The sequence below is a fragment of the Triturus cristatus genome, chromosome 6 (genome assembly GCF_964204655.1).
Source record: "Triturus cristatus chromosome 6, aTriCri1.1, whole genome shotgun sequence".
Lineage (NCBI taxonomy): Eukaryota > Metazoa > Chordata > Amphibia > Caudata > Salamandridae > Triturus > Triturus cristatus.
The window spans coordinates 1,778,968,037-1,778,980,755 of NC_140589.1; the positions used below are offsets into that span (position 1 = coordinate 1,778,968,037).

Here is a 12,719-nt window from a genome sequence, read left to right on the forward strand (position 1 = left end):
GGAAGGTTCCCTTCCTTAACAAAGCCTATCGCCCCCCAAGTCTGTACCTATCCGAGATTACAAGCCCCACCCTTCGGGTGGGGCTTGTAATCTTGGTGGTGGCTTAAGAGGGCCTCACAATCTTCCCTTCACCGTTCACCCCAGTGGTGGTGAACCCAGAGTTTTCCTCAGGCCTAAACATAGTGTCCTTTCAGGAATGGACAAAACAGGGATGCAGATCGATAGGCCATTTTTTCGACCTAGAGGGTCCATACAGTTCCGCAAACTGAAAAAATGAGAAGGATCTATCTGAGAAGTAGAGACATTGTTACCTTCAGATTCGATATTGGCTAATGCAGCCTGCGATGAGACAGGCAGCTCAGAGGAGCTTGACTAGCTATGAGAAATGGCTATTAAGCAGAGACACGGACAGACATTTAGTATTGGACTTTTACAAAATGCTCATATATAAGCCCCCAGATTCCAGATCAGCAGCGCAGTTGAGATGGGAAAGGGAACTAGGACGAGAGAGAGGAATGGCAAGACATCTACTATCGAATACGACACTCGGCTACTAATGTAGCTAGCACTGAAACAGCAACAAAGATAGTTCACTACTGGTATTCAACCCAAGCCCGTTGAACCCACAATGCAGCGATAGGTGCTGGGGATGTAGTGGAGTGCAGGGCACGCTGTTGCATATATTGTGGGAGTGCTCAATTCTGGAGCGACATGCTATCTGAGAGAATCACCTGGGTACCCAGCTTCCTCGTTTCCTGGCCTATGTAAAACTGGGCCTCCCTAACCCGTTAACCTTCCCCCTCACATCCAGGAGAGGCAGACACATAGAGCTCGCGCAGGGGGAAGCCCACCAAACGATTTGAGCTCTGTGGGGCACTGACAGGCTCCCAACGAAATTGGGGTGGCTACACCGTATTAGGCACTTATTAGGGATGGGAAAGATCATGATGACACTAAAATCCCAAGTAGACACTTTCAGAGAAGTTTGGCAGCCATTAATTTTGTTGCTATCACAGGAATGTATAGAACTTACCGGCCCTAGATATCTTAGTCTGTTGCACTTGACCAGCTCATAACCATGTTCAGTAACCCGAGTCCTTTCACAGTTTTAAAGATTAAGGTCACATAGCAATATAGGTCTATACGAGAACCCGGGGGAGTGAGCAAGGGTGGGGTGAGTGAATTGGGGTGTGTTGTATTTTAGTTTTCTGTTTTTTGTATTAAAATGCGTTGCCAACAGCACTGGCGTTAGCTGAATGTTGATGCTGCGTCAATAATCACATTGCCTTAACCCTGCTATTTATTGCAACTAATAAACACATTTAAACCTAAAAGGCTACTTTAGTTTGTGGCACAATGGGTACTGCTCGCCACTAGTAGCATTTACATTACAGGCCCTGGGTACATGTTTTACCTTATGCAGGGAACTTGCAAGTAAGTAAAATGTTCCAATCAGGTGCAGGTCACTTTCACTATGTTTTCAAAAGGGAGTTCAAGCAACTTTACCCCTGGTTAGTAGGGAAAAATTATACCGAGTCCTAAAAGCCAACAAAAACGAGTTCAGAAGAGAAAGGCAAAAATCTGGGGCGACCCTTCAGAAAGGGGCCAGGTTTAACATCCATCATGTAAGAGGCACCTCATAGAGTCAGCACAGCTGTATTGTAGGAGTGACCAGTACAATTGAGTTATCAGATGCTCATAAGCGTATATTCTGTATGGTTCGAGTGTCTGGTAGTCAGTAACGGCTGCAACCGATCTGGAGTGGTGGATCAGGGGGGTGGGGGTTGCAGGAAGGAAATGAAAAACAAAACACTTACCTGGATCGGCCTCCGGGTAGCAGGAAGCACGAAGCACCCAGACTCACAATAGCCAAACACAATGCTGAAATGCAGCATTGTGATTGGTCTGAGTGTCGTGTTTCAGCACTCAGGCGGGACTGGGAGGCTTTGCATGTTCCTCACTAGGCTGTGTAAAGCAAGCCTGGTGAAGAAAATGCAAAGTGCGCAGGACTGTCTCGGGCTGGCCAAACAGTCATTCGCACTTAGGGAGTGCAAACCACTCCTCTCCCTGCTCTGTGGGGTAGTCGCAAAAACAATCTCCAGCTGACTGCTGATCACCAGGTGTCACTGGCATCACTTCCTTGCAGACCAGTGGCGTAACGAAACTTGCGAGGGTCCCCCAGAAAAGTGTGTGGGAGGGGGGTCACTATGCTCCAGACCCTGCATAATGCCCGAGGGGCCACCCCCGCACCCCGGGGGCTGCGGGGTCTATGGTTACACCACTGATGCAGAACACCGTGACTCATTTGTCTTCCCCGGGCCACGCCTCCGGTGCTACTGTTCATGCAGTGGCCATCTTGGGGATGCTTGAGCAGGCCTCAGGGCTCTGATCAAGCATGATTCCTCCCGTCAATTGTCTCAGTCACTCAACTCACTCTCAAAGTCCTGCTAATGTTGTAGGACCATGTTTTACCATCTTCATCAGAGTTGCAGACTTCAGCAATGGCATGGTCTTTGGAGCATAGAGAGGATGCATCTTTGTCAGACCTCGTCTTGACCAGGCCGCCCTGTGTCATCTTGGAACAAATTTAACAGTTATTAAGGAAGCTGTATGTAGTGTCACAGCACATATGGACACATAACACACAACTACCACTGAGCAACTGAAACCTTGTATATGAAATTCATTGCGACACATTATGCGTCCGCAGGGTTGAACCACTAGAATACAATTTGACCCTAGGAAAAGTAGAGCACCACTAAATATACGTAAACACCACAAAATGCAAAGTAATCCTTCGATGGTAAGCCAGGGCAATTTTGCCAAGGCGTAAAAGTTAGATTAAGGTAGTTTACTCAGCACAACGACCTGACCACCCTGTAGCGTGCTCAGCAGTTTAATCTGCTAGCTCCTCATTACACATGTCCCCTGTTAGACACAGGACATAGAATGACACCCGTGCACACGTGTTCTACAGTACCACCTATACACAATACCGTCCCACTTTAAATCTCACTGTATGCTGACTGATGTCTATGCTCCTGTCTGAAAGGCTGGCACTGTTTGTTTGTTACCATCCATGGATGGTACACATTTCAAATCATACATTGGCAACTAGAGAAGAATGACTGTCTCTGATGGTTCTTACACCCTCACAAATTGCTAAGTTTGGCTTTTCCAAGTAGTTGAATTTCATTCCTTTTGGCACACCTGCCTTTAAAAGTAACAGCAGAAGCTATTGCTTTTATCCATTCCTCTGCAATCTGCATCAGCCCTTGTTCCTCTGAGTCAGAATCCCCCGCATCCTCTTTCTGCTTTGTGAATTCTGTTTCTGCATCCTCAGAGCAAGACTCCAGCAACTGACTGCAAGAAGTGCTTTGTCTTAACTGTCTTGAAATCAGGTGGTTACAAGTTCACATTTGGGTCTAACTATGGAAAGATCCAATGCCCGACAACAACATAGGATTACATTTCTACTTCCCCTAAAATGTCTTCTTGTGCATAAATCCCTCTGCTTTCATATGTTTCATGTTGTTGAGTACATGTAAAATAAATGTATTTTATTGTAAGTAAATATCTGCACAGAAATTCAGAAAAGAACTGACACTCCTATTCAAGGAACACTACCCCTGACCAAACAGTATACCCATGACCTGCTCTCATGAAGATACTTTAATGCCCTCAACTGTTCGCTCACCTTATCCAACTCAGTAAAATCTCTTGGTATCACCCTCTTAATGCCCACATAAAGAACTCGGCTAAAGGAGCACTCTTTACTGTCCGTCACCTCCAGAAAATTAAACTCTTTATTCCTGCTGATGACTTCAAATCGGTTGTCCAATCACTGGTCCTCTCGAGAATTGACTATGGTAACGCTATCCTCTCCGGAACACCTAAAGTTCACCTAGCCCAACTCAAAACTGTGCTCAACCTAGCGGCCAGGCTTATCACCGACTGCAAACGTTTTGATCACATCTCCCCTGCCCTTAAATCCCTCAAATGGCTTCCTGTCGAAGACCGATCCTCCTACACGATTGCATCACTCACAAAGCCCGACATCGTAACACCCGGCTTTACCTCTCAAATAAACTCAACAAAGCGGGCTGTTCCCGTCCGATGAGAAGCACCAATGCTCTCCTCCTTGTCCCTCCTCTGTTAAAAAAGACTATCACACAATCTCAACAAATATTGAGGTCCTTAAACCTTGCCTCCGACTCCTCACTCTGCTTCCCCATATCAGGTTCACCTTTGCTGTCCTCCTGTCTCCCTCCTCTACCTTTCCCCTCTTTACATATTTCACTTGTGCTACTCTCTCCCTTCCCACCTAGTTCCCCTCCTTTCCTTCACCTTTTCTTTCCTACCCCCTTCCATAGTCTCTCACCAACTATACTTCCTCTCCTTGCCCTATCTATTTTTCACCCCCCCACCAAAGCCTAATTACTCCTTACTCGCTAAAGTTTTTGATTACCTATATCCATATTTTTCATGTAGATAGCTCTTACTTTTTGCATAGCTGTTAACATAACTTGTATCAACCAATTTGTACTTTTTGTTCAACCGGTCTAAGTGCTATATTATTGAACTAATGTCTTCTTCCTGTGCCTTCCTCAAACTCCTGTAAAGTGCTCTGATACCCCCGGGTCTAGCCAGTGCTATATAAAATCTTTAAATAAATAGATAAATACCATCCCGAGGGCCACGCCCTCAGTTCTGTGCTCCATTGCTCTCAAACTAGGTTGGAGTTCTACATATGACAGCACATACATGCATGCATGTAGGGTATTTTCTGGTACTCTCATAGTTAATTGTTTCAAGTCCTGTTCCCATCACATCTCTACATTCTGATCTTAACCATATTGTCTACTGGGAATAAAATTAGCATAAGTTCCATAAAGAACAGCATAGCTCTTATGAAATGGTCACACCTGCTATTGAGCGGAGAACTGCAGCACAGACAGCGCCTAGCTACCAGCAGGTAGTGGGTTGTGCCAGGAAGGGAATGTTGGCCAACGGTGAGAGCTTCAGGTTGGACCAGTGATCCCTGTGACCACGTGCTAGGCAGTTTGTGCCCCACCAATTGGATTCGTTCTCAGCCCAGTGCTACCTTTCTAAAACAGTGGTGTGTTGGAGTAGAGTCAGGTTTATAACGAGCACAAGCCAGACAGCACCTAGAACAGGAAATGTGCTGGCTAAACTGAATTTCACGTCTACCATCCCTAGAAAAGACCACCCCACCCACCAAAAAGTGGCAAAATATAACCTCTCACCTAGTAAAAGCACAAAACTAGCACTGAGCAATTTTAAAACTATATAAAATTAGTTGCGATGCATTATGCATCAGCCGGGTTGAACCTCTAGATTAGAATTACACCCTAGGACAAGTAGAGCACCGCTGAATATATGTCAACACTACAAAATGCACAGTAAACCTTAGGTGGTAAGCCAGGGCAATTTGCCAAAGCATAAAACAAAGACTTGGTGACAGGGGAGTGTACATACTAACAGAGATTACTATAGAGAGTGAAGATAAGAATTAAGAGCAAGGCATCAAACAACTTTGGACACATTTGCATAACATAAAACAAGGAGGTGATGGTCAAGCAAGCTGCAAAGTTAACAGCTAACCGTGTATGGGATGGGCGGGAGATGTCGCAAATCAAATTCTAAAATCATAAGCAGTTTCCTATCCATCCTGTTAGGTCAAAGTAATACAATAGGTGCTAATCTATCCATCATTCAACTAGAACAGTTTGATAAAGTAACAGGCTGGTGAACTTACGCAGACAACCCAGCAACTAGACGGTAGGGCCAGAGAACACTATGCTTTTACATAGTGGGCATATCTGAGAATAAAGAAGTGAATTATGCTGAAACGAATGTGATAATATTGCACATAAATGCCGTAGGTCCAAAAAATTGCCACCAATGTTCATCTTTGAAAATATGCCAAAAAAAGCAGCAGCAGGGCACCACCGAGAACTCACACATACTAAATATTCAACTACAAATCTTTACACAAAATCAGGAACTTGAGCTCTGTAAAATACAAAGGCATTAAGTTATACTAATACCAGTGTTCCAAGTAGGCTTTGGAAAAGCAGGAGAATGACATAATGATATAAGACACGAGTTAGGGTCAGAGGAAACTTGAGAAGGAGAAACAAAAAGCAAACCTGAAAAATGTGGGAGACAGTGGGGCCTGCCTAAATGTAATAATAATAAAAAGAAAAGGTGGTGGGCACCAAATCGAAACAGAAGAGATAGAGGATGTCTACATGTTGTGATAGCTAAAGATTTGAAAGTGCAAGAGTAGGGCATTACAGTGTGAATTAATTCATGGATTTTCTACTCTGGTAGGTGGCAGGCATGAAATGGGAATATGGTATAAAGCTTTTATTCCTGTGCAAGACGGATAGGTGTGGGAAGGCATGCTCCACACTGCAAGCAACACTTTTTGGGGATTTCCCGTCTAGGGTGGACCTCATCATAACAGACGAGAACTGCATTGACCAGTAGAAGTTGGAGGGATCCGCTTTAGCATGTGGATTGCATTGACCTACTCTAAGTGGCTGAATGCACATTCAGGAGAGCAGGCAAGTTCAAAAGAAGGGATGTCAAAGAGGAGAACAGACGGGCTAAGTAAAGATGTATAATTATTTTAAATGCAAGATAAAGTAAGACAAAAATCTAAGGATTGAACTTGGGGGATATTCAGATTTTACTTTGGAAATCTAAAGGCATAAACAACACGGTCAAGATAAACATATTTTTTTGAAATGGGATGGTGTATTGGGATTAACTTCTCAATTTACTCCTGATGATATGGAAAGTTATGCAGGAGTTGTGGAACCTCTGTCTGTCAGGAGATTGTCCTTGGCACATATACATCTAGTATAGAAAACAACCCTCTTTTTCCAAAAAATTGAAGGAAGCACCTGGTAGGGCTGTTGTTGTGAGGTAGAGTTTTCACTCTTTTCTGTTTTCAGTCAAACTGTTATCAGATCTTTACATCTGCTTCTCAAACATAGCTGAAAGAATAAACATTTCTTCTGCTTGGAAACAGCTGGTAAGCTTTGTGGCCTCTCTTCTAGCTCCGTCTAAGTATTCGTCTATGTGATCCATTAGGGCTGGCTGTGTGTTCACTTCAAGATCCAGCACTCAAATTTGTTACATCTCTGCTGTCATTTATTCTCCTATGGACTCGCAGTGTAAAGCTACGATTTGTTATAAATTTACAAATAACGTATGTGGCATAATTTGGTATGTATTTTTTGCTGGGTCACGTAATTTTGTAAGATTAAACATAAGCTCCAAAAGATCAATTTGATGGGGTTGTCAGTCGGAGAGGGTGAGTGTGATATAGATAGAAGCATAATTACAGGAGTAGAACTTCCGGCTAGAGAATCTTGAACCTGAACAATGTCTCCTAGGTGGTGAAAGGGATCAGGGCTCACATGGCTTTATTTACATATACCTAAACATATGCCTTCTTGGTGTTATTTCTGTCCAATGAATGTCAATATTTTCTTTTCTATTAGCCCATGTCTCAGCTCCCCACTGGACGACCTCCTGAGCCCACCAACAACCATTGAAGGTCGCAATGATGAGAAAGCCCTCTTTGAACAGCTTGTGTCCTTCCTGAGTGGCAAGGATGAGACTGAGCTAGCTGAACTAGACCGCGCCCTAGGGATTGATAAACTTGTCCAGGTAATTAACTTTCTAATATTCTACAAAGGTCATTTTCACTGACCTGCTAGGTGTGTGTCTTATTTGCAAAGATTGTGGAAATCACCAGAAATCATTCACTAAAGTCAGCGACTGATATGATATTATGTCCCATGGTTTATTACAATACTATAGCACTGACACAAATGTAATTGATCAGCTTGATCAACAAACCATGGCACTGAACGCATATGACTACCAAACCCAATTGTTTGGCCTTCCATTGCCACAGCCCTCTCCTAGTGAGCCTTTTTTTAATTGTTACTTTTACACTACTATTTTGCCCTCATGGTGGAAAGATGTCTGCACGTGCTAATTCATACTTCCAAGAGTAATAGTTGTCTAATAGTGACATTAGATGTAATTGCTTTATATACCAGAAGTATGCATTATAAAAGCTCTAGGATGTTTCATAAATGAAAGTTACACTTGTTTCCACACACAAAGATGGTTTTAGAAATGTAAAAATATGTACTTTATAACAATTAAGATGAATGCCATGATCCCTTTATTTCAAATGTGAGGTAATGTTATAGGGACACGCTTTGCTCGGTCAGATTGCAAATTCATTTTAGGTCATGCAGCAAGAACATGTGCATGTCAACACAGTAGAAGCAACTGGAATAAAGACTCATTAATGAGTTTATATAACATGCGCTGTCTCTTCCTACTATGGAACGGATTTGCATAAATACTGGCAGAATATGCTGCAACACTGAATACCAACCTTTGAAACATACTTGCAAACATAGTCGGGCAGACATTACGTTTTTATTTTTTAATATATAGGCAACAGACAAGCTGATAAAGAGAATATCAGCAACACAATTTGTCACACACATTGCTCAAAGCAATTAACACTTGAGAAGGGAATTTTGGGAGGCCAGAAGCAAATCTGCTATTTCTGCTAGAATCCAAAAGAGAGGGGATATTCAATTGATTTATAGAGACATAAGTTCGTAAGTGTAGAGTGGAGACTAGCAAGAGTAATGCGCATGGCTAGGGACGATGTGATCATTACAAATTAATGTTCACGTAATATAGTGTAATCAGGATTCCACAGTAAAGTACACATTTCGAAGAAAGGCTGTAGTCTTCGTAGTGTCATATCCCTACCAAATTATAAATGCATTGTTATTTTAAGTCCTTTTCAATTTCGCAAAGACAATATTGGGTGTTTATCTGGATCCAAGGTGTCTTTTTTATGTGCCCCATAACATCTTTTGGGATTTGACTATCAATATGGAGTTTCAACAGTGACAAGTTCAATAAAGTGGTATGCAATTAGACAGTGTATTACCTGCAGTACTAATTATGTGACTTGCATATCGATCTGTCCATGAACATATCTCTATGCAGTATCAAAAACTTAAACAGCAAAATACCAGAATATATTGGAGCATGTAGAAATATTGGCACAGTCTATCCAGTCACTGAGCATTGTAATGCTGTGTGCAATAGTAAACGAGAACTACACAAGTAGTTTAACTTTGAACTTGCTCACAAAGAGAAAACCAAAAGCCTCAGTTAAAGACAAAAGGAATCTAAATAGACTTAGATTCTAGACTAAAGTTCCACGAGACATGAATGCAATTAGAACAATTGGAAGCAGAATTACTTCAATGAGCAATTATATTACTGTAGATCGTAGACCATTTTGCATTGAGTGTGTTCCAAAAATTCAAATAAGATGTACATTTTTAATGCATACTATAATGCTAATTTACATTGAGATGTATTCATCTAAATCGCAAGTATAATGAAAGCTGCCGAAAGGATTCTGGAATCTAAGTTTCAAAATTTGGTAATGTAGACTGATTTATAATTTTAGCTGGTGGCACAAATGATTAATATTATGGAATATTGTGTCTCCAGAAAATGTTCTTTTGTATTTTGATTTATACATCTACCGGCAGATTCTTCACATGTCGCATATGCCCAGGCATCAGACTGGATCAGGAAACGTTTGCATAGCTCTCCCATGCCAGAAAAGGGTCCCAGCACCAGAGTAAAGCCATTGTGACGTCCCACCACGGCACACTGATGTCATTCCCATTTTTCCTCACCCTTCAATGCAGATCCGAAGCTGCTTTAATTCCCCTTTCTCTCAATGTTTTTTCCTCAGAGATTTCTTTCCTAAAAATTAAGTGCAGGGCTAAGAAAATGTCAGTGCTGAGAAAATGTGGCTTCAAATCCTGTTGCAATTGTAATGGACAGATGTCCATTTTAGACCCTCACAATATCTGCCTGTGATGCGTAGAGTCGAAGCATGACTTGAAGTTGTGCAACAAATGCAGCCTCATTCACCCCAAGGCCAAGGCCATTCAAGAGCACAAGGCCATAATCTGTTTGGCCTGCGACCATGACAGGTTCGGTAGCAATTGAGATCCAGGTCAAGGTCTCTGTGCAAGTCGCGCTCATCCGTATCATCATAGTCTTCAAAGAAAATCGAGAAAACCCAAAAGGAAGCATAACAGCCCCTCCCTTCAACACTGTTGAGGATTTGATCCCTTCCTGCAGAGTCGTCCTAATGGTGGGAGCATGTCAACATTACGCTGCCTGAGGAGCTTCCTTTGGTGGCGCAGCCTGCTCAAGTGCCCATTACTCATCCAGCTCCAAACCCCTTGTTGCCTGTACCAATCACAGTTCTGACACTGATACAGGCGTAGCCAAAGTTTCCGGGCTCAGTTTCTCAGTGCCATGATGGGACTCTACAAGCAGACTGTGGTCCCCTCTGGCACTTTTGGGCTCCATGTGTTTTGCCCTGTGCACTTTTGGGCCCCATGTGTTTGTTTCGGGCTCCAAATGGATTTACGGTAGTCGACTCACCCTAAACACTATATAAATGATTGGATTCATCCCAGCTCAAGGTCTTTGTCCAATACAGTGCCTGCCAGCTTCAGTGCCGATGCCTGCCTTGGTGCCAGTTACAGAGCTTCTCCCAGTGCTGACACCACCACCACCACAGTCGCCTGCCCCTCCAAAGAAGCCTTCCAAATCAAACGCTTTTCTCTACAATCCAGGAGGGAAAGAATAATGAAGGAGGCCTGTCGCAAGGAGTTATCTCAGCCTGAGCCAGGTCCTCACTAGTGCTACTTGGAAACTATGAAGGAGTTGGTTGCGACGGTCTAGTATCCAATAGAGGTGCCAGATCCCATTCTAGATAGCCGATTATCTTGCCCTCCAAAATTGCAGTGGGCTTGACACATCACAAGAGGCAGAAATTAAATATCCAGTAGGCCCTTCGCATTATGATCTGGGATCCTTCCATGCAGTGCTTAGGAAGGTAGCAGAAGTCTTGGAGCTTGAGTTACCCACAGTGAAGGGAAAGGATAGCATTTTAACAGAGGTGCTCCAATGGGTTTCATCTAAATCAGTGTCTTTCTTACTGTTTAATGAAGCTCTACTTGAGCCCGTTAGGGAGTTGAGGGATAAACCCACCTCAGCTCTAGTTTAATAAGTTCATCGCCAGGGAGTATAGGCCGGATGATCCTTCCTATCCTCTCTCCCCTCACACAAAAAGCCTGATATTACAGGCTTTGTCCTTCAGAAAGTAGAATCTGAGTGCATTCCCTATGGCCCCTCCGCCTCCGGACAGGGAATCCAAAAAACTGGAGTTAGCAGATTTGGTGAATTCAGGTATCCCAGATAGAGGATGCTTTGCAAAGATGGTAAGGAATGCCCAGGATTTCTCATGGAAGAATATCAGGGCAGGTCTGGACACAGTAGATTCTGTGGTCAGAGCTCTGGGATCCTAAATAGCCCTGAGGAGGCATGCCTGGCTAGATCCACCTTACTCTCCAGAGACATGCTGACAAGTCTTACGGTCATGCCCTTTTGATGGATTTTGCCAATTTGGACATGTCAGATTGGCATTGTAGAGATTCAAGGTGGGTACAGCTGCTTCTATCAGCACTTCCTGACAGAGAAAATATGACTCCCATTCCTCTCTGGTTTTGACCTTTTTGACGAATGCTCCTTTTGAGACCCTTAGTTGCAAGTTAAGATTGTTAATAGTCAAGACATTTTTTCTTGTTGCTATTATCTTGGTGAGGCATCTCGGTGAACTGAAAGCACGTAGCAAATTTGACTCTTTTTCATCTGGGAGAAATCCATTACCCTGCCTACCTTTTTCCTCCACCTCACCCCACCAAGGAGAAGGAGAGGTTGCACCAGCTGGACCCCAGGTGAGCGGTCAGTTTTTCTATTGACTGTAGCAGGGAGATAAGGTCTGATGACCAGCTCTTTGTGGGGTATGCAGGTAGCAAGGCTGTTCTGAAAAGAACTTATTTTTGCTTGTAATACTTTATATAAAGGTGTGCTACACCATTGGCAAACAGAAACTCCTACTGAGCAAAGTTATTTACATCAGCACTCGCCAGGGGTGTTCCTGTTGCTGAGATTTGTCATACATGTTATACATGAGCTTTCCTTCACACTTTTACTAAGCGTTATTACTTGGATTCAAAGGTGAGAAGAACTGGCCATTTTGCACGTTTGGTGCTCTAGCGTTCCTTGTTTGACCACTCCTTCAGATTCACCACCTAGGAGAAGTACTGCTTTGGAATCTCTTCAACAGAGGGGGAATCTGCAGGTAGAAGTATCCATCAGAAGAAAATGTCACTTACCTTCAATAACAATCTTTCTGATAGATAATCTATCACTGATCATATGCTTTTCCCCGTACTGAAGGGCGGTCATAATTTAACAATAATAATGTTCCAATTTGCACCGTTGCACTGTAATGCCTCAGATTGTTCTATCGCTTCCTAGTTTCTGCCGCTAAAGGCTTTGAAAAAAATGGTTGGGAAACTCACATCAGTGCACCCTGGTGGGTGCTATATGGCTCCAGTGGTGTCTCCCTGGCTTCACTTACAGTGCTGTGACGGAGCCAACCCCTTCTACTAAGGGCGAGCTATGGAAAAGTTTACATTTACAATTTGACACTTGGGATTATTCAGCTGCTGAGAAATCTGCAGGTATTAACCAGAAAT

The 12,719-nt window shown here is 43.2% G+C and overlaps 1 protein-coding gene across 6 annotated transcripts in view; it reads left to right on the forward strand.

Annotated features, from left to right (window-relative positions):
- NCOA1 (nuclear receptor coactivator 1) overlaps positions 1–12,719 on the forward strand; it is a 1,112,411-nt gene that overhangs the window by 1,034,427 nt on the left and 65,265 nt on the right. For all 6 annotated transcript variants that reach the window (XM_085613077.1, XM_085613079.1, XM_085613078.1 and 3 more), the window contains one exon: positions 7,539–7,707. In XM_085613077.1, coding sequence (XP_085469203.1) covers positions 7,539–7,707 — 169 coding nt within the window. The remainder of the gene's footprint in view (positions 1–7,538; positions 7,708–12,719) is intronic.